General features: G+C 52.2%; 1 protein-coding gene across 3 annotated transcripts in view; it reads left to right on the top strand.

The window, feature by feature from the left end:
* Nucleotides 1-19,165, top strand: part of BLK (BLK proto-oncogene, Src family tyrosine kinase) — a 72,355-nt gene extending 53,190 nt beyond the window's left edge. For 2 of the 3 annotated variants that reach the window (XM_035720499.2, XM_025462910.2), the window contains exons 2-13: nt 480-588; nt 2,775-2,826; nt 4,585-4,678; nt 5,552-5,650; nt 6,825-6,928; nt 10,296-10,442; nt 10,886-11,038; nt 12,313-12,492; nt 13,607-13,683; nt 15,691-15,841; nt 17,085-17,216; nt 17,874-19,165. In XM_035720499.2, the coding sequence (XP_035576392.1) occupies nt 481-588; nt 2,775-2,826; nt 4,585-4,678; nt 5,552-5,650; nt 6,825-6,928; nt 10,296-10,442; nt 10,886-11,038; nt 12,313-12,492; nt 13,607-13,683; nt 15,691-15,841; nt 17,085-17,216; nt 17,874-18,079 (1,503 nt within the window). In that variant the 5' untranslated portion in view covers nt 480 and the 3' untranslated portion in view covers nt 18,080-19,165. Of the gene's footprint in view, nt 1-479; nt 589-2,711; nt 2,827-4,584; nt 4,679-5,551; nt 5,651-6,824; nt 6,929-10,295; nt 10,443-10,885; nt 11,039-12,312; nt 12,493-13,606; nt 13,684-15,690; nt 15,842-17,084; nt 17,217-17,873 lie in introns of those variants that run through there. The other variant, XM_035720514.1, reaches the window with a different exon arrangement.
* Nucleotides 19,166-20,433: the final 1,268 nt, after the last annotated feature.

The following is a 20,433-nucleotide window of genomic DNA, read 5'->3' as shown; positions in this document are numbered from 1 at the left end:
CTGTGCCCTGAATTTATAGCATCTCACCTGAAAATCTGAGCAGCCCAATAGATTCTAACACAGGCCAAGAGAGGAACGTGACCCTCCCAAGTAATGTAGCCAGTGGCAAAGAGAAGACTAGAACCCAGGCCACCAGACACATTAGCAGACTTTTTCTGGATGCCAGGGTTCCTGTACCTCAGGACACTGGGGTACACCCCAACAGTTTCTGGCAGTTCACTCAGACCAGATGATCCCTGTGTCCTAAACCCAGTGGCTCTCTGGGCCACTTCTTGCTCTGGGAAAAAAGATGGATGCAAGCTGCGTCTGCCAGACCCCCTACTGACTCTGTTCTGATTTTTACCTTCACTGCCCTCCCCCACTTCCCTCCCTCCCCCCTGCCTTTCTAATTGGCCATCCGGAAGGAGTTGAGGGGACTTTTCTGTACTGAGGCTCTGAAGACCTATTCACATCACCAATCTGCTGTGTGCTCTCAACAGGATGGGAGTGGTGAGCAGCAAAAAGCAGGTGAAGGAGAAGGAGAAGGGTCAATGGAGCCCTGTGAAGGTCAGCACCCAGAGCAAAGATCCTCCACCACTGCCACCTCTGGTGAGTGACAGCCGTTCCCAGCTGGAGAGGGAGGGGGACGAAGAGGAGCAGAGAACATGTGTCTCCAGCCAGCCCTGACACCATCCCTAGATAATTCAGGGCTTTGACAAATAGGCCCCCTGTCCCTGCTCCTGCCACCAAACATGGCACTTCATATTGGTTGGCAGTATAGTAGAACGTTAAGCAGCTCGATTGCTGGTGTTTACATAGATTTAGCTGTGCTTTGAAGCAGGTTACTTAACTCCTCTGTGCCTCAGTTTCTGTATCTGTAAAATGGATATAGGGAAAGTGCTGTTCAGGGATGTAACAATATGTGATGTCTATACCAGCATGCAATTCCATAACCTTTAGCCCAGGACTGGGCATGGATAGTCCCCAGTAATTCTTAGCTACTTGTCATTTCACAAGGGAAGGAGGGCAGCCTTGAAGGGAAAAAGAAATTTAAAAAGGCAGCTGGAGAAGAGGGTGTGGTGGGAAAGGGCCTGGGGCATCTAGCAACATCTCCTACCCAGAAGCTCCTGGAACTCATTACCCCTTCATGGCACTGCTGCTGGCATTCCAAGGAGCTTCCTCTCCAGGGACGAGCAATACTAAGACTATCCACACCTCCTCAGCAAACCCACGCGTTCCCTTGGAGCCCAGGATGCAGTTCTGGCTTGTTTACAGGGCAGTTAGCACCCTTCCACAGAGGTTACTGCAGCCCCAAGATGCATTTTTAGGTGATTGTTAATGATACACCCCTCCCTCACCTGGCCACCTATCCCTTTTTGGTTTGGGGCTGTTGGGAGTCATGCCTGGAACCCGCTCTCCTCCTCTCTACCTCCAGGGGCACCTTCAACTGGCCATCACTTTATTCCAACGCGTGACCTGATGGGAGGTGGGGATTGCTAATCCCATTCCTTAGACAAACAAGCCATTCGATCTGTGTCCCAACCTAGTTCAGGACTTGGCACGGAACAGTGAAATGTTCGTTGAATGGGGAATGATGACCGGGGTAAACTCAGACTTAGATTGTATAATTTCCCCAAAGTTGCATACTGATAAGTTATAGAAGCTGGAATGTTTTTAACGTTTTAAAAAAACCCACATAACATATACTAATTATGGGGGGAAATTATAAATATTCACTATTCTACTAGCCAGTGATACCCGGAGTTGGCACTTCAGAGCTCCTGTCCCCAGATCCATCCTTATTTTCGATGTTATTTATATTACGTGTTTTATTTTCAATGGAGCCATACTATAGATACCGTTTTTGTAAAATGCTACTTCAAAATTGTGTTCAATTAATATGGGATACAAAAAAAGAATATTCATAACACATCTGTCAAATTAAAAGAATAATGCACTGAACCCCCAGCACAGCCTTTCCGGTCTTCAGAAGAAGTGACGGCTGTCCCCCAGTCCACCTCAGGACCCTACCCTGAATGTGTCTATCATTCCTCAGTTTTGCTTTTTCTGTATCATTACATGTGTGCATACTCCTAAAGACCATTTAGTTTAATTCTGCCCATTATGAACTTTCAATCAATCGAATCAAACAGCATGCGTTCTTCTGAGAACGGGTTGTCACATCTGCGTTACGTTTACTAACTTCATCCACGATGATGCATGCAGCTAGATAGAGCTCAGGAGCTCCAAAGGTGGCAGAGAATTTCCTTGCATGACTCTGCCCCAGTTTGCTTATTTTTCTGTCATTAGTCATAAGGATGCTTCCCACCCTTTACAATTTTTATGTATTATTACAATTCTTTACTGGGAGCATTCCCATACATGTTTCCTGGTACACATGTGCAAAAGTTTCTCTACAGGGAATAAACCTAGGGATATATTTGTGGAGTTTTAGGGAAATGCACTTTCAGAATAATTTTCCTGAGAATAAATACCCTTTTGCAACTTCATCATTTAATGGCAGAAGCAGCATTTGAATCCAGGTGATCATACTTTCCACCACTCCCACCCCAGTTCCATAGCTCCCTCTTACAAAGCGCACAGCCCTCTCCTCTAGCCTAGTGTATGGTCCAGGGGTCTTGTGAGGTGGTACTGGTCCCTGAGGAGCTGAAATAGCAGCTCCCTACAGACTATCCAGCGGACAGGTGCCAGCAGCCTCCTTGTCACACCAGGCCCTGCCCAGGCCTTGGGGGTTGAACTAATACAGCGTGTGTGTGTGTGCACTTCTGCTCCAGATCCTGTTTAACCACCTGACTCCTGCACCTCCAGACGCATGCTTGGACCAAGGTAAGAAGGTGCTGCCCTGGAAGCTGAGGCTCTACAGGCCACCTTCCTTGGGCCTGGGCTGGGTGCAGGCATAACAGGGGCTCAGTTAGCAGCAGCTTCCTGGAGAGGATAGGGCCAGCTCTCAAGGGTCGGAGATGAGAAGGCTGGGGATGGGGGGAGGGTGCTGCAGCAGGCAGAGCTAAGGGTGCCTCCCAGCCTTGCCCCAGGCTCCTCCTGCCCAAGGCCTCTCCAGGAACCAAGCCCTATTTCTGTACCTGAGCTGGGGTGGATTTTTTTTTTTTTAAAAAAGACTTTACAAACCGTAAATGAGACACAAAGAAAAGCATTACAGTACATACAAACAGCATAAAAATAAACCCAAGCTTTCAAAGATTCTAACTCCCAACCTCAAAAGGCAAAGGCCGATGGGTCTGTCTTCCCTCCTGCCCTCTGTCCCGTGTACAGAAACACCATCTTTCCCCCCACTTGCCCACCTACAAAAGCCTCTGCTGACCTTCTGACCACTCACCCCTCCACACACGCACACACCGTCTCTACTTCCATTCGGATGGGTACGAGGACAGTTGGCAGTTGCCTAAGGAGTGACCTTGGCCCTCCTGGGCCAGGGGTTTGGACCTTGGAGACACTCACAGGATGGCAGCATTGTTCGGAACTGGCTTACAGGAGAGCTGCACCCCAGCACCCTCATGACCCACCTGCACACAGCACCAGGAGCTCTCCAGGGCATGCACCAAGCAAACAGTACCCAGAGCCTGGCTCTGTCTGAATACTGGGGAAGCTGAAATATTGAATCAGACACGGCTCCTCCCTGAAAGAGCTCAGAGTCTGTCCAACTCATGAGCAAAGGCTGAAACGGGATTAGTTATCTTACCTGCTGTTTCTCATCCCTGCTGGGGGAATCACAATTAATTCCCGCAGGGTTTATCCTTCACTTCCTCCCAGGGGGCTCACATCTCCATAAGGAAGCCCCTGGGAAAACAATACACTAACCGCCTTTGGTACAATAACTCAAATCTCAGAACTGGAGGAGGCCACTGTCATCTATTCCAACCCCCCCTCCCCACCGTGGGGAGGTAACTGGCCCATCACACCACACATCAGTGACAAAGCTGAGTCATCCACTCCTAGGTAAGCCAGGTGGCCTCCAAGTGACCTGGAAAAGGGGTCTTGACACCCTGGAGGTGTATAGAAAAGCCCTCCCCATTAGCAGGGGCTATTTGAACATCCATTCCAGGCACCAGCAGCGAGTCGGGGGTACTGCTGCCGGGGGCCCTGTGACACTGCCTTGGGCAGGTTACAGATCACGGCTAAGGTGGCCATGTTTCCATGAGCACTACCCCCTTTGGAATAGAGGTGGGAAGGGGCAGGCGAGGAAGGGGAAGAGAAGGGAAGCTCATGGGCCTCTGGGCCAGTAAGGAATCAGCCAACGTGCATTCCCAAACGGGATTGCAGCCACCAGCCCCATGCAGCCAGTCTCCCTAGATCTTCAGGCCGCCACTCCCCTAGAGCATGGCCCTGTCCAGCCTGAGGCCTTCGACGTGGAGACCTTGTTGCCGGCAGCAAGGTCAGGAGGCCCATCTGCCAAACAGGAGTTTCCTCTGCTGTGTGGGTGGGTGAGAAGGCGCACCACAGCTGCCCCTCACCCCTGTGTCATCCTGACCTGGGGTAACCGGAGAGGGCCCACAGCACAGACTCACCCAGGCCCTGCCCTTACGCTGCTGGGCTGGAGCGTGCGGATCTCTTCCTTGTTCCCTCCAGAGGAGCGTTTCGTGGTGGCCCTGTATGACTACAGCTCAGTGAATGACAGGGACCTGCAGATGCTGAAGGGAGAGAAGCTGCAGATACTGAAGGAGTAAGTTTCTGGAATGTGGCCCCGCGGTCAGAGGCCTCTGTGTCTGCCTATCACGGCAGGACTGCCCGCCAGCCTGACCTGGTCGTCGTCCTCCTAGCTGCCATTCCGAAGTCTTCCTCACAGGGTGGTTTCCATTCGCTATCTCCCGCCCCACTGTCAAAATCCTACTCCTCCTTCAAAACCCACCTCGAACATCACCTCCTCCGTGAAGCCCTCCCAACGGGCACAGCGCTTGCCTGGCTGCTCCACCACTGCGTTGTGTGTCTCCCTTGCCAGACAAGACCTCGCGCAGGATTCCACCCATGAAATCAGCTCTATTCCCAGTGTTCCCTGTTCCCTCTCAGAAACTCCTCCAAAGTCTGCTCTCTCTCAAATGTCTGGCTTGCTCTGTGGAATCCTGTGGTTCTACTTGTGTTCTTGAACTTCTACGGTGGCCTTGAGCCCAAAGCGCGAAAGCCCCGATCTTCTGGGCCCATGTAGGCCGCCGGCTCCCCATTTGGGCAGCAGCTCTCTGCTCTTGCTTTTGTCTTTCCCGTTCAGTCCCAACTCACTAAATTTGAAATCTGTCCCATTAATCAAGATCAAGGCTACTCACTGAAGACAGGGGCCTTCTGTGGGGGTCAGGCTGCCTGGACAAACTCTTCCCCTGGAGGCTGCATCACCCCCTTCCTCCCAGGACCAGGGACCCCTTGGGCCTGTCAGACACTCAGCAAGTTAGCACCCCTTCACTGAGCCTGTACAGGTTCGCTCTTGCGGGCCCTCCGGGAATCCTCTGCCTCGGGAATGACATTGTTGAGGGGAGAGGGCTGTCGGGTGACCCCAACAGAGGCCTGCCTGAGCCACTGCCCCATTTTGGTTTTCCCTCCTCCGTAGAGCTGGGGACTGGTGGTGGGCCAGGTCTCTCATCACGGGAAGAGAAGGCTACGTGCCCAGCAACTTTGTGACCCGAGTGGAGACCCTGGAGGTGGAAAAGTAGGTGGACGAACGGAAGGCCCCCTAAAGCAGAGGCATGCTTGCTGCTTCTGCTCCGTGGGCTGCTGGGCGGGGAGGGGTCAGAGAAAGGGGGGGGTGCTGTGAGCTCAGCATGGAGGGGTGCAGGAAAGGGGCATGGAACTACAACTGCTGCACAGGTTTATCCGCATCTTCACCCAACAACCTTCACATCGCTGTCCGGTGCTCAGCGGGCCTCCCCTCCCTGCTCACTTCACTCTTCCCATCTGTGAAATGGAGCTGCCCGTTTCCTGGCCTACTTGGATAGAAACTTCCCTACTTCCCGCCTGTGGCCTCACAAGCTCTCTGACCTCCAGTGCCTCCAAGTGGGCAGGACTCAGGGACTCAGACCTCAGGGCAACTCGCAGAGCAGTGGCCTCATGCAGAGCAGTGGCCTCCAGAGAGCAGTACTCCCCAGCATCCTCACCACCCACTTCCACACAGCACCAGGAAGGTGGACCTGGGCCACTCATCCATCCCTTCATGCAGCACACACTGAGCAAACAGTACCCCGACTCTGACTCTGTCCAAGGACTGAGAAGACTGTAAACATGAGTAGGATGTGGCTTTTCCCCCTGAAAGAGCTCAGAGTGTGTCAAACTCATGAGCAAAGGGCTGGCACTGGGTGATGGCCTCACCTGGTATCCCTCCGCCTGCGATGGTCACCTTTGGGAGGGCTCTGTGTCTGGTACTCCCCACCCCATGCCCTTCCCTGGAACAGCATGTGAGACCGTGGGCACTGCTGGGCCATGCTGAAGAGGAACACGGGAGGAATCTGTGTTCTGAGACCCTCAGCACTTTGTGGAATTCATACTTGACCTCAAGGAGGGCGTGCTTTGAGGGAAGGGGATTGGGTGCATTTCCCCTGAGTAGAATTAACAAGGGATGCCCCCCAAAATGTTCTTGTTTCAAGAGAACAGTAAGTCCATCCACTGATAGGAAGTGGAAATAAAGGGGGGCCCAGGGACCAAAGGGCATTTCATGAATCAAGGTGTGAGGGGTGTTGTTAGTTCAGGGCTAGCTAACCTGAAAACAGGGAAACACTGTCTTATTTTGGGGGTGGGGGAGGGGTACTGCTTAGAAGCGAGGGATGGATAAGAATATTCCCAGAAGCTTGGTCAGCCTGTGAGGTCTGCCTGCCTTTGCCCTTTTCCAGATGGTTCTTTAGGTCAATTAGCCGGAAAGATGCTGAGAGACAGCTTCTGGCTCCAGTCAATAAGGCGGGCTCCTTTCTTATCAGAGAGAGTGAAACCAACAAAGGTAAGCGTGGCAACCCGCACGCCCTTCCTATGCAGACCCCAGGAAGCCCCACCTGAGGCTGCTTCGGGGTGGGGGGATGCCACCCAGGGGAACCCGGGCTTCCGGGCCTCCCGTCTCCCTCCCAATTCAGGCCCTGCCTGGACAGCCTGTCTAGTGCCTAATAGCCGAGTGTGAGGCTGTAGCACCAACTGGGCTCCACTGGCTGGGCTGGAAAAGTACAGGGTGCAGGTAGGAGAGGCAGTTGGAGGGCTGCTCCCACCCAGACCACGGTGCATCATCTCAGGCTCGCAGGGGCGGGGGCACTGAAGCTGGGGGGTTCAGAAGAGGGGGCATGACCCAGAGTCATGTTTTGGAATCAAAGAATTTGGAAGCCGACAGACTTCTTAAAGATCATCTCAGCCAGAGGCTGTGACCTCAGACACTTACAGGAGCCTGGGAGGTGATGGAATTTTGGAGAATGGCTCATGTGGCTGGATGTGAAAGAAGGACGTGGCACTTGTGGAGAACTGGGAGCACTCATGGATTCAAACCTACTGACTGAGCACAACATTTCAGCCGCTGCTCACAGTCCACTGGGCTTTCTTTTTCTCTTTCATTTGGTTTTCTCTCCTTTCCTTCTTCAAGTTCCTTTTGTTATGAAATATAAAGCATATAAAAGTTGCATAAATTATAAGTGAGGGTATAATTATAGACTCATAATAAGTAAACACTTGTGCAGCCACAAGAGAGAGAACATTCTAGACATCCACAGGCCCTTTCATTGCTCCACTTGTGCCCCTTTCTGATTCAACCAACCCACCCCCCAGAGATCACTGCTATCTCAACTTTTAGGGAAATCCTCTCTCTCTCTCTCTTTCTCTTTTTAAAGATTTTATTTATTTATTTGAGAGAGCACAAGCAGAGGAAGAGGCAGAGGGAGAAGCAGACTCCCTGCTGATCAGGGAGGCCAACTCGGGGCTTGATCCCAGAACCCTGGGATCTAACCTGAGCCAAAGGCAAACACTTAACCACTGATCCAACCAGGGAGCCCAAATCTTTCCTTGCTTCTCCTTGCAGTTTTACCACCCATGTTTCATATATTCTTCAATTTTATGCAAGTGGAATCATACTATTTTAATCTTTTGTATGTCTCGTCCCTTCCACTCGACATTGTTTGTGACATTCTATATTCATTTGCTAGGCCTGCTGTAATAAAGTGCCAGAAGCTGGGAAGGCAAAGCACCTATGACCAAGAAATGATATGGAAATCACTGGAGATGACATACATGTTTTGTTTTTATAGAATATTTCAAACATGTACAGAAATAGAATAGTATAATGGAATCCCTTGTACCCAACACTCAGCTTCGACAATGATCACACAGCCGATAGTGTTTCATGTATATCCCCACCCATTCCAATTATTTTGACGCAAGTCCAGAATCCTGCAATTTCCCCCTGGAAATGATGTCTCAGTCATTGTCTATGGCTAAGGTGCCCTCTGGGGAGAAGGGGACCCCTGACCTTAGGATGGAGGAAGGAGTTGTCTAAAGCTGGGAATATCTGCTCCTGTCCTTGCCCACCCTGGGGAAGCTAGCTCAAGCTGGAAATTGGCCAGATGGAGCTGGGGCTGCAGGACTGTCCCAGCATCATGAAGCCCATACACATATACACACCTAGATATGTGCACACAGGCTCCTCGGAGCTCCAAAGCAAGTGCCCACCATCTGCATCTGGATGCAGCCAGAGGATGCAAGGCAGAGAAGGCTCCGTTGCCCTCAGAAGCAGGGGAAATGAATTCTCGCCTCAGTGTTGGCCTCCAGGACGTCCCTTAGCCTCTCAAGCCTCAGTTTATGAGTGTGAGAACCAACTAGTTTCCCAGTCTGAAGGCACAGTTCTGCAAGTGTTAAGAAATCTCAATCTCTGAGAGCCCTGTCCCAGCAGATAGGATTTGGAGGTCCTAAAGAAGAATATTAAGAAGAAGAATATTAAACTGTGGAAAGAAGAATATTAAACTGTGGAAAGAAGAAGAATATTAAACTGTGGAAAGAAATAGGAGACAGGCCCTTAGATGAACTGCAGAAAGTGAGGGGTCCTAAATCATGAGCTCCCATAGCAGCATCCTGTGGAGGAGAGCAGAGCCCCCTTGGCTTCTTATGATGCATCTTACAGAGGGTGTGGGGCGGGGGGGGGGGGGGGGGACGCCCTATTGTTCACTAAGGTGGGTGGTGCGGTGATGCAAGGTTGAATGAACTCACTAGAGCCACTCTCTGGTTTCTTAGATACTGGGACACCGGTTTCTTAGATACTGGGCGTTGCACTTGCACTTAGGGGGCGAGTCCGGGGAGATGGTTTGCAGCTTGCAGGGTGGAGCTAGGGTCGTGGGCGTGGATGGGTCTGGCGCCACCAGGTACACGCGTTATCTTGCATCCTTTTGCAAGTAGGTGATGAGAGGAGTGATAGCTGAGATGAGAGGGAAAGGTGGTTTGCGATAGAGGCAAAGGGCACAGCGAAAAACCAGGTGTGCACACCCAGAAGAAGAGGTGTCCGAGCCTGACACCTGGCGGGAGAGCGTGGTATTGCTTACCTTAAATGCGTCCTCAGGGAGGCTCGGGAGCATTCCAGCCAGGTGGCTAACCAGCCCAGTGACCCGGAGCAAGCCACAATCCCCTTCCCGGCTTCAGCTTCCTCATCTTCCAAATAAGAGTGACAGGTATGGTAGCCAGAGAGCTGGACAGAGGCATTTTATAAAAACAGCAAGTTTGTAGAAATAAGTTTCTCCAGTGGAAATTCTTTCCCACTAAATTGCTCTTACCCTTTAGTATCTGCTATCCTTTGTCTGCCGGCAGACCGCAGTATACATGACAAGTGCATAGACATGTATGACTTTGAACAGAACTCCTAGGAAGTAGCTTATTATGTCCTTCTCCATAAGGTTAGGATTTGCTATTCTTTATGGGAGCAGGGCCAGTCTTTTCAGCCAGAATGAATGAGCCAATGAATCCATGAATCAATCTCCTAGTTCCTCCAATAACCCTACATTTCCCAATAGTCCACAGCGAAGAGTCCCCAAATGACCAGGTGCCCAAATGGGGGACAGCATGTTTGCTATGAGAACGTCCGGCCTGCTCCAGAGTTCTGTGATACCCTGGCTGAGTTTTAGGAAAACTGGAGGAGTAACATCGAGATCTGAGTTGGGTGGAGATGAAAAAGAAGGCTTTCTGGAGAGTTGAGGTTGAGATGAAACCAAGGTAATCTATGGTGGAAAGGGTCAAAATAGAGAGCAGAATTTGTGGAGGCTTTGAAATGAAGCCCAAATCCCAATCCTGATCTCCCCTGTGTATGCCCTACTTTGTTCTCATGCGTGTGTCTTTATCACCCCCTCTAGGTGCCTTTTCCTTGACTGTGAAGGATGTGACCACCCAGGGGGAGATGATCAAACACTACAAGATCCGCTCCCTGGATGAAGGGGGCTATTACATCTCCCCCCGCATCACCTTCCCTACTCTCCAGGCTTTGGTGCAGCACTATTCTCGTAAGAGGGGAAAATGTGACTGGGGGGCCAGAGGAGCCCTTGTATTTATCACTAAGACCTCAAGATCATGTGAATCATTGGTGCCATCTTGGGGTGGGGGATTATCCCAAGGCTGGACAAATATCAACATAATGATTCAAAGTCTATGTCCCTAATCCCTTCTACTGGCTTGCTTCAGCATGTGACCAGTTGAAGAATAACAAGTATTTTCAATCTTAGAAAGAGCAGGTCAACGAGAGCATGCCTTGCTTTATACAAAATGAATGCAAATAACAGAGCGTGTGTAGTATACGTGTACCTGTGCACATGTGTACCTGGAAATGGGAGTGTGGTTGGCCAAAACAAGAAGTGGATACGGCTGGGAAGGATATGGTGCCCAAGGTGGGGGAGGTGATTTGGCTGCTCTGGTAATCTCCAGCCCCACTTCTTCTCCTCTAACACAGAGAAGGGGGATGGCTTATGCCAGAGGCTGACCCAACCCTGTGTGAGCCTGGCTCCTCAAAACCCCTGGGCCCAGGATGAATGGGAAATCCCTCGGCAGTCTCTCAAGCTGGTCAGGAAACTCGGGTCTGGGCAGTTTGGCGAAGTCTGGATGGGTGAGTATGCGGCAGCAGGAGCCTCTCTCTCTCCCTGCCCTGTGTCCTGAAGCCCAGAAGTCTTAGGATATGCACACTTCATTGTGCTTCCCCAGAGGGCTTCTTCGGGAGAAAGAACAGAGATGATGGTACCCATTTGACAGATGAGGTAATGAACGCAAGCCTGGAATGTTGAAGTTAGTTAGCCCTTAGTTGTTAGGATGCCATGGTGGTGCAGTAGGACTAGACTCCAGCTCTCCGGACACCTTATTTGATTCCCTTCCCCACTCTACACCGCCCGGGACTAGCTTGCCGTTGACTGGTGTGTGAACTTGAACATTTGGTTGACTCCTCTCAGCTTTGGTTTGCCAGATGGAAATGACTTGTTCAACAGGGTCAACAGTGACCCGGGAGCTCCAGGAAGTTAATGATAGACCAAGCCACTGCTTGTAGCTGTGTGACTCTGGCCAAGTCACTTAACTCCCAGGTCCTTGTACGTGTAGCCAATGACCACTCTCCTGCTCACTGAAGGTACTATCACACTATAAAAGACAGTGCTTTATTTTATCCCTGGAATGAGCCATATCTCTGGGGCATGATATCAAGTAGGATCCTGCTGCGTCCCAAGTCCTCCAGCACCCAGGGCTGATGCCTGAAGCATGTGGCAGGAACTCTACATAGGTCCTTGCAAAGCTTCCGTGAGAAGGGTGGTCCAATTATTATTTATCTTTTACCTTTCAGGGTGGATGGGGACTTGATGGAGGGAGGGGAGAAGGTGGAGTACAGGTACCATGAGGAGCAGGAAAGGAACAACACAGGGCATAGTGAGGAAGGAAGGGAGTCTATGAGCCCCCTCTGCCTCCTAGACAATCTTGCCATGAGCTGAGATTCTAATTTCCATACTGAAGCTATCGACCATGGGGTAGAGGAGACTCATGTAGGGAAAGGAGGCAGGCTATATGGGGGACAGAGGGGACACGACAGGGACATGGTGTGGGAGTCAGGAGGTAAAACAGCCCCCACTCCAGGCAGGTAGGTTCCTCAACTTCCCGAGACTCCAGTCAGGCACAGGAGACTGAGACAGGCTGGCCTCCTGCAAGAGAAGGCTCATCTCTTACCCCAGGAGCCGTACATTCTAGCCCGGGCCCCTCCCTAGGAGGGCAGCTCTGGCCTCAGTGCTTATAGAATAAGGATGGCTGCTGGAAGCTTATAGATGTTTTAGTTAAGGGATCAACTCCCATAGTGTCTGGGTCTTCTGAAGGGTTTCTTTATTCTGTCCCCGGCCCCGGGCTCAGGTTATTACAAGAACAACGTGAAAGTGGCCATCAAGACGTTAAAGGAGGGAACCATGTCTCCGGAGGCTTTTCTGGGTGAGGCCAACCTGATGAAAACTCTCCAGCATGAGCGGCTCGTTCGTCTCTACGCTGTGGTCACCAAGGAGCCCATCTACATCGTGACGGAGTACATGGCCAGAGGTGGTGCCCTACGTGGGCTTCAGGGTGGGGCAGGATCTGCCACAGTGGGTCTGCTGGTCAGGGTGCATCTGTGGAAGTCCTTGGGCCATGGGTTGGATCAGTTGGCCAACGTCCTACAGATCTACAGTATTCCTTATGCCGGGGGGGGGAGGCAGGGCAGGAGGGAAGGACAGAAACAAGATGGGTCAATGGTTCTTACAGAGCTGTGTCCCCCATTCAGGAGGCACGTCCTCTGGGCCCAGCCACTGTTTGATGCCCACTAGGGAGGACAGAGCATTGCAAAGAGTGGTTGACTAGGCGACCGGAGATGGGTTCTGGTTCCACTTCTGCTACTTACTAGCCGTGGACCTTTGACAACTGTAACTGGTGAGAAGAGAGGTCAGGCCAGCTGGCTGTGGGGGTCCACAGTGGGGCCAAGGTCTCATGAGGCAGTGGATCAGGGGTCTGGCCTCAGCCTGTGACCTCCTCCCCACCACCTCCCGTGACCCGTATTGCCCACTGCTTCCTGTAGGATCCTAACATGACATGTTAACCTAGGTCCCTAGAAATGGTCCTGAAGGGGACCCCACACTGAGCTGGGAGCATAAGGGCTCCCCTGTTCTCCTCAGCCCCACTTCGGGTGACTGTCTCTCCTAGCTCTTAGATGCCATGGCGGAGTTGCATTTGTCCCCTGCACCACACCCCGGGAGACAGGTCTCTCCATTCTGGCATTTTCTTGTACCCTTGGTCCTCGGAGGCAGAATCAGCCAACAAAGGGTGAAGGGGGCAAGAAGATACTTTGGAATGTCGTGCCAGGAATAGGCATGAAACTTATCGTCAGAAGAGCAGGTTCTGCTCCTGGCTCCGGGCTGGGGGGCTCTGAACCTGGATGAAACCTAACTTCCTCGGAGCAGCTGGGAGGGCAGTAGCTGCCTCCTGGGGTGCTCTGGGGACGGAGACTAGAATTTCTGTAAAGCAGAAAGCACTCTGCAGCTGTGGGTGGTTTTATTCTCTACGTACAAGAGATCTGACAGGGCGCCTCACACTTCCTCATGCCAGCCCACACGCAGAAGAGGCTGGCACCAGCAGGCTGGGATCATTTTGCAGAGAGCAGATGCAACATCTCTTTCCTTAGGATGCTTACTGGATTTCCTGAAGACGGTTGAAGGCAGCAGACTGTCCCTCCCAAGACTGATCGACATGTCAGCCCAGGTTTGTGAGCTACCGAGTGCAGGGGAACCTGAGGGTAATGATGCCCAAATGGATCCAGGACCCCAGGCCCTCTCCTCTGTGCCCTGTGGCTTCACAAAATTGGCTGTTTAGAGGTTGCATCCATGAAATTTAGATTGAGCTGGGAAGGACAGAAAACCCCAAATAATGTGCAAACATCCAGAGGTGAGCATTCTGGGGCACGTAGGTGGGTCTGCCCCTCAAAGATGCAGGGACCCACATTTCTTCCACCTGCTGGGTACTTAGCATGTCATCTTAGATGACAAGACGGCTGCTCATGCTGCTCACGCTTTACCATCTTGTCCTCTTCTCAGCCAGCAAGGGGGAGGAAAGTCCACCTTCTTCCCTTCAGAGACATGTCCCCGAAATCACCTACTATACTTGTTTAATATCCCCCCCACCCCAGCCATGTCACCTGGCCACAGCTGGACTGCAAGGGATGTTGGGAAATGTAGTCTTTATTCTGGGCAGCCCGGATGGGATGAGGGTGAGTCCTATAACTAAGGAGGAGAGGGAGAATGGATGGTGTGGGAACCCAGAGTTCACATGAATCCCATGTAACCACGTAGGCAGGTGTTTTGTCGTGACCTTCTTTCTTCCTGGATTGTGCCCAAATGCCTTCCCTAGTAGATGAAGGACAGTCCAAGCTTCACGAGGAGAAGAGAGAGGAGGGATCTTTCCTCCCCAGGGATTTTAGCTGAGCGCTCTAACTGGCAGGAAAACACATCTGGTGGCCCTGGGTGTGTGTGTCTGTTAAAACTGGAACTCTCAGCAGAAAAGCTCTGGTCTGTGGTCGGCCGGTGAGACACAGAAACATACACACATCCGCCTACAGAGAGGAAACCTCCCCCTCACCCCATCCCCACCTTGTCTGGTATTATCTGTTATTAGTATCAGTGCCGGAACTGATATCACGACGCCCTTTTTTCCACTGAGGTAAGCGCAGATGAGTTTGAGTAGGCTGGTGAGTGGTCTCGGAAAATTAACACTGGCAACCACTTTTAAACCACATAACAGTGATAGGTGTGTCTACCCCTCTTTTCTTTCTTTCTTTGCCTTTTCTCACTCTCCTCTGTCTCTTTCTCAGTTCCTGGGGAAATCTTGGGTCACCCAGGACCAAAGGACATGAAAAGCCACCTGCATTTATACCTAGGTGCGGCCAAGCATTGAAGGGTTAGGAAACCAGAAAATCACAACCTTCCAGGTGAACAGCTTCTAAATCACATTCTAATCATGCTAGCTCTTCACCATGCCCGTGTGTACGCACACTACCTACCCTCTGGGCCTCCTTTACCTGCTTTGCAGGATGAAATGCAAATCTCCCCTACAATCATAACCCATGGCCACATGTCTTGTGGGGTGCCCACCTCAACTCCTGGAGACTCCTTTCCTCATGTTCCAGGTCAGGACAGTGACCCCTCAGGGAGTTGAAGCACCTCCGACCCATGGCTCCCTGCTACGGGAACACTGCTTCCAACTTGGCAAGAAGAGAAAATCCTTTCCTGCCCACCTGCCCTGCTTATTTCTCCCTCTGCCCCTTGAGAGACCTTCTTCTTCTCCTGCTTTCACTCTGCTGTCTTCCTGCCCTGCAGACACTTGGAAGGAGACAGAGTGGGTGAGAGGTTCAGGCAGCTCTGGCTCTGACGCCTGCACCTCTGCCTTTCTGGATTTCGGAGGGCTGGGGTTTATGGCCTATTTGGCTGAGGAGCAATTGAAGCCAGTTTTCCCATCCACTCAGGAGCCTGGTCCTTCTCCGGCAGCATCCCCCCACCCCCTATGCACCTGCCAACAAACACGAACACACACCCAAACCCCCAAGTGCCCACTCCAGGCAGTGAGAGGGTGAAGGCTGGCCCTCCAGACAGGAGGCGGGGCAGGTGGGCAGGGTCCTTCCTCTCCTCATGTGGGCCATGCAGGGGTCGCTGGGTGGGCTCCGTCCTTGCTTGGAGGTCCCTCCGCTGTCCTTCACTCTGTGGCCTGTGCCCTCAGATTGCTGAAGGAATGGCGTATATTGAGCAAATGAATTCAATCCACCGCGACCTGAGGGCGGCCAACATCCTGGTGTCTGAGACCCTGTGCTGCAAGATTGCTGACTTCGGCTTGGCCCGCATCATCGACAGTGAATACACTGCCCAAGAGGGTAAGCGGAGCCCCCATCTACATGGGAGACCTTGGGCCTTACCTTCCCCAGCAACTCCCCGAACCCCCTTGGACTTCTTGCCACTCCAGAACAAATCCCTGTGTAAAGAGATCTGAGAGCTTTGTGGTTTTCTCAATTCTGGCCTTACTCTCAGGTAGATCGGCATTTCCCTAAAGATACTCTGTAGAACACTAGTGCCTGATGAGGAACAGCTTTGTGATGAAGTACATTTGGAGATGCTGCAGAGTCCGTTCAGGCACCCTTTGGAGATTCCCGATGCACACCAACATATAAAAGGCACTGAGAAGGCCTGCAGCCAAAACAAAAACAAAAAACAGTGTATAATTGCTTCACTGGTCTCTCCCAAACTAATTTGAGCCCAAGTTACTTTTTCCACGTAGCTTCTATTACTGTCCCACAGAATTAGAGCTTCACAGAACACACTCTGGAAAACACTTCTCTGAAGCATGAACAGCAAGGGCTTATACTCAAGATAGGGTTTCCACACAGCACTCTGCTTTCCTTTGCTATTATAACTGAGGTAAAAATCCTTTTCACAAAAGGATTTGAAATGGTCAAATACATCTATCAAGTACCCTAGCAAGCAATATTAGCTGAGCATATGAATCAGTTGGTACCGGAGAAGGATTAATAGGGCTTGTTCCCTGAGGATGTTTCAGGCTGGCTGGTGAGACCAGGAAAGTAGGGCAAGGGAAGAGGTAAACCAGGGCTGAGCTATGTGCAGTAGCTTGAAAGCTGGCCAGGGCTACAGCCATCCACGGGCCGTCATGGGACAGCAGGCTTGGAATGCCCTCCTCACTGTGACCCATGTACATAGGTCGTATGTCATCATTTCCATTTTGTAGGTAGGGATTAACTGAGGCAGAGACAAGTTAAGGTGATTTGCTCAAGCCATGGATTCCTGTTATTAAGCATGTGATGTGGAAAATGACTCTTCTGTCTCAGGTAGTGACACATGTGGGTTGTCCTATGAAGTCCCACTGAGCAAAGATCCAAACAGGGTGATGGTGGTGGTATCTATGTCATGTTGTCCTCTTGTGCTGTGGGCCCCCAGTGCCTGCACATGCCTGGTCATGTGTCCGAGTGGGTCTTAATAGTTCTCTGGAAGTATCTCTGTTGTGTACAGTGATCCAAGCCCTGCAAAAGGGGGTGTGGGATGGGGACAGGTACATAGGGACAGATAGTCATGGCCTCACAAAACTGCTCATGCCTTTTCTCACAGGGGCCAAGTTCCCCATCAAGTGGACTGCCCCAGAGGCCATCCACTTTGGAGTGTTCACCATCAAAGCAGACGTGTGGTCATTTGGAATCCTCCTGATGGAAATCGTCACTTACGGGCGTGTACCATACCCAGGTAGGTGGCTTCGTCCTGCAGTGACTAGAGGGGCTCCCGGCTGTCCAGAAATGGCTGCGATGACAGAGAGCATACCCTTGGTGCCTGAGGCTGCCCACGTCCATGCCAGAATGGAGGCCCCACAGTCGGAACAGAGGCCCATGCATGTCACTCTGGGGGCAACATTGCTTTTGGCAACGGACTATGCCTCCTTCATTCAGCAGAGGTCAGTGAGCCCCCAAACCCGGAATTAAGTGCAGGCCAGGGTCTGAACTCAAGTTCACTCTAAATTGGTTTGTTCTCAGTTGAGAACAGGTTGTCTCTCCCTCGGCCTTCTGCCTTGGGTGTACTCCCAAAAGCTCTATCCCGACGGTGAAGTTTCCCAGCCACCCCCACCCCTAATCCATGAAGGGCTTGGGCAGCTTAGGAGCTGAAATCCAGCAGTCTCCCTCAGCTGGCTGGTGCCTGCACCTGCCCAGGGAGCCCGGGGCTCGGGCTGTGCGCCCATCACGGGTAAGCAAGACAGGGTCCCCCACACGGAGGAACTGCGCGTCCTCCAATGACCGGTGAACGGGGTATGCTTCTCAGTGGCACCAGCCAGGCAGCCAGGTGGCCTGCGAGGGAGGAGTCGGTGGGCCCCTCGCCCCTCAGCCGCGTGGGCGCCCCCTCTCCCTCCAGGAATGAGCAACCCCGAGGTCATCCGCAGCCTGGAGCGTGGCTACCGCATGCCGCGCCCCGACTCGTGCCCGCCCGAGCTGTACCACGGTGTCATCGCCGAGTGCTGGCGGAGCCGGCCGGAGGAGCGGCCCACCTTCGAGTTCCTGCAGTCGGTGCTCGAGGACTTCCACACGGCCACCGAGCAGCAGTACGAGCTGCAGCCCTAGGCCCCGGTGCGGGGACGGGGCTCGGGCGCCCGAGGGGCCTCGGGGATGGCTCGCACCTGCCGCCCCACCTAGCATGACAAGGCATATTCACCTCGCAGCTTTTATTCCAGCCCCGACGGGGTACGCCCATTTCTCAGATGAGGAAAGTAGAGGTAGAGGCGGCCTGACAGGTGGGTCACAACAGCATAAACTCTGGAGATCTGATCGCTGTCCCACCCTTCTCTGGCTGTGTGACCTTGGGCAGGTCACTTAGCCTCTCTGTACCTCAGATGTCTCATTCGTACAATGGGGAAGAACCACAATAGCACCTACCTCGTAAGTTCCTCAAGACGATTATGTTAGTTTTTCCACGATGTTCAGAATAGCGCCTGGCACACGCCTGGCACACTGTTAAGTGTTTGGCATCACGTAAGACTCCCCTGTGCCGGCGCCAAAAGCCAAGATCGAAAAGCCGGCTTCGGGGCTGGAGCCCCGCTGCTCCCACCTGCGCTGTCCGCGCCCGTGCTGCCCCCTCTCTGCTCCCCCAGAAGCAGGATTGTGTCCTCCGAGATGTCCGCTCAGAGAAGCATCCACCGGCCCTGAGCTAGACTGAGCTCCAGCACTTTGGGGACTTTTCCTTAATAAAGTCACGAGATCTGAGCTTCGCCATGTCGTTACTGGTGACAAGCCTGGACATCACTACATAACGTAGGTGGTTTGCATGAGTGGCGCAGCGAGGGACTCGCGGATCCGTGGAAAGTGAGCCTCTAGCCCCAAGGACAACAGGCAGACCCCAAGGTCATTGCCTTTTAGGGGAGGTTGAGCAGGGCCAGCAGGTGGCGCCTTCAGCCCAGAAATCCCTGGGCTCCAGGTCTGAGTCGGGGGACCCTTTGCCCAGCAAAACCCCAGAAGGGACAGTGGGAGCCGTGCTTGCAAGCGCCCTGGGCTCCCAGTCTTGCCACCAGGAGCATCAGCGGTGTATGGATGACGATGGCGTGCTAACACCAAGAACGGCCAAGGCTTTGCGCTGTTCAGGAAGCGCACTATATGTCATGGTTCTTTTGGTTTTATTTATAATAGATTATTAAATAGACTTATTATAATACATTTTATGAGTACTCAGGTGGATGAGAAACAAGCAGAATGTACAGAGAATGTCCCTTTACCCCCTCAATTTCCCCTATTATTAACATCTTGCAATAGTACGGTACATTTGTTACAACCGATGAGCCAAATTAACACCTTGTTATTGACTAAAGCCTGTAGTTTACATTAGGATTCACGTTTTGTGTTATGTCCTATGGGTTTGGACAAAAGTATCATGACATGGCGCCAGCATGACACTATTATACTGGATAGTTTCAATGCCCTAAAAACTCCTTGTGTTTCTGTGCATCCCTCCCTCCCTTTGAACCCTTGGCCATCACCTTGCCATGTGTTGACTCTTCTGATCCTGAAAACCCAAGGAGGTGGGAATAGCATCATACCATGTACGGAGGAAGAAAGCCAAGCACAAAGCGTATTCCCAAGCCACACTGCTCATTGGGATGAGGATGCAGATGCTGGACTGTGGCAGCAGAGGACTAGAGGGGAGCTGCTGGGCTGGGAGAGACCTCACCGGGGGACTGCCTCTGCAGGGGAACAGAGGTGACTCAGCAAAGAAGAATGCACATCTGTCCTTGCGATTTCCAGAGTACATTCCCATAGATCCCTATAGATTCCCATAGATCCCTATAGATTTTCAATCAGCTCTGGGAAGGCATCGCCATTGTTATTATGCCTACACACTTGCACACAAGAAGTAAACAGCAGAGACTCCACACCACTAAGTTCGTCTAGAGGCTCTTAGCTGGCCAGTGCTGGACCCCCCCCCCACACAGATTTGAACCTATTCTTTGCCCCCAGCCCCTTGCCATAAACTGCTCTGTAGGGGAGCATGACGCTCTCAGGAGCAGGGCATGTTTGTGCAGGTAGGCCAGGCAGGCTCACTGGGCAAGTCTCAGTGTGTGTGTGTGGAGAGGGCAATGTGGTCAGATGGGGGCCTGGACAGATCTCCTCTAGGCGGCCCAGGATTTGGGAGGTAGAGGGAACCCTGTCCTTGGGGCAGTGGGGGTCTCAAGAGACTTGCCTCTGACCTCTCTCGGGAAGGAAGGGTTCTTTGGGGGAGTTGGCTGCTGAGTCTTTCAGAAAAAAATTTGCAGCTCAGCCTCCCATACTCTGGAGGAGGCTTGGTGCCCGCACCCCATCTCCCCAGAATCTCTGGGAATTGAGACCATCAGGCTCAGACCCTGGGACGAGGGGTATGGCTGGAGGGAATAAAGCTGGAGTTCAGGGCACCACAGAGTGGACTGCCGCTGTGGAGGGTGGGGGAGCAC

Source organism: Canis lupus, chromosome 25 (genome assembly GCF_003254725.2).
Source record: "Canis lupus dingo isolate Sandy chromosome 25, ASM325472v2, whole genome shotgun sequence".
In the NCBI taxonomy this organism is placed as follows: domain Eukaryota; kingdom Metazoa; phylum Chordata; class Mammalia; order Carnivora; family Canidae; genus Canis; species Canis lupus.
The sequence above is the reverse complement of the archived record's forward strand: the minus strand, read 5'-3'. Positions and strand labels throughout refer to the sequence as shown.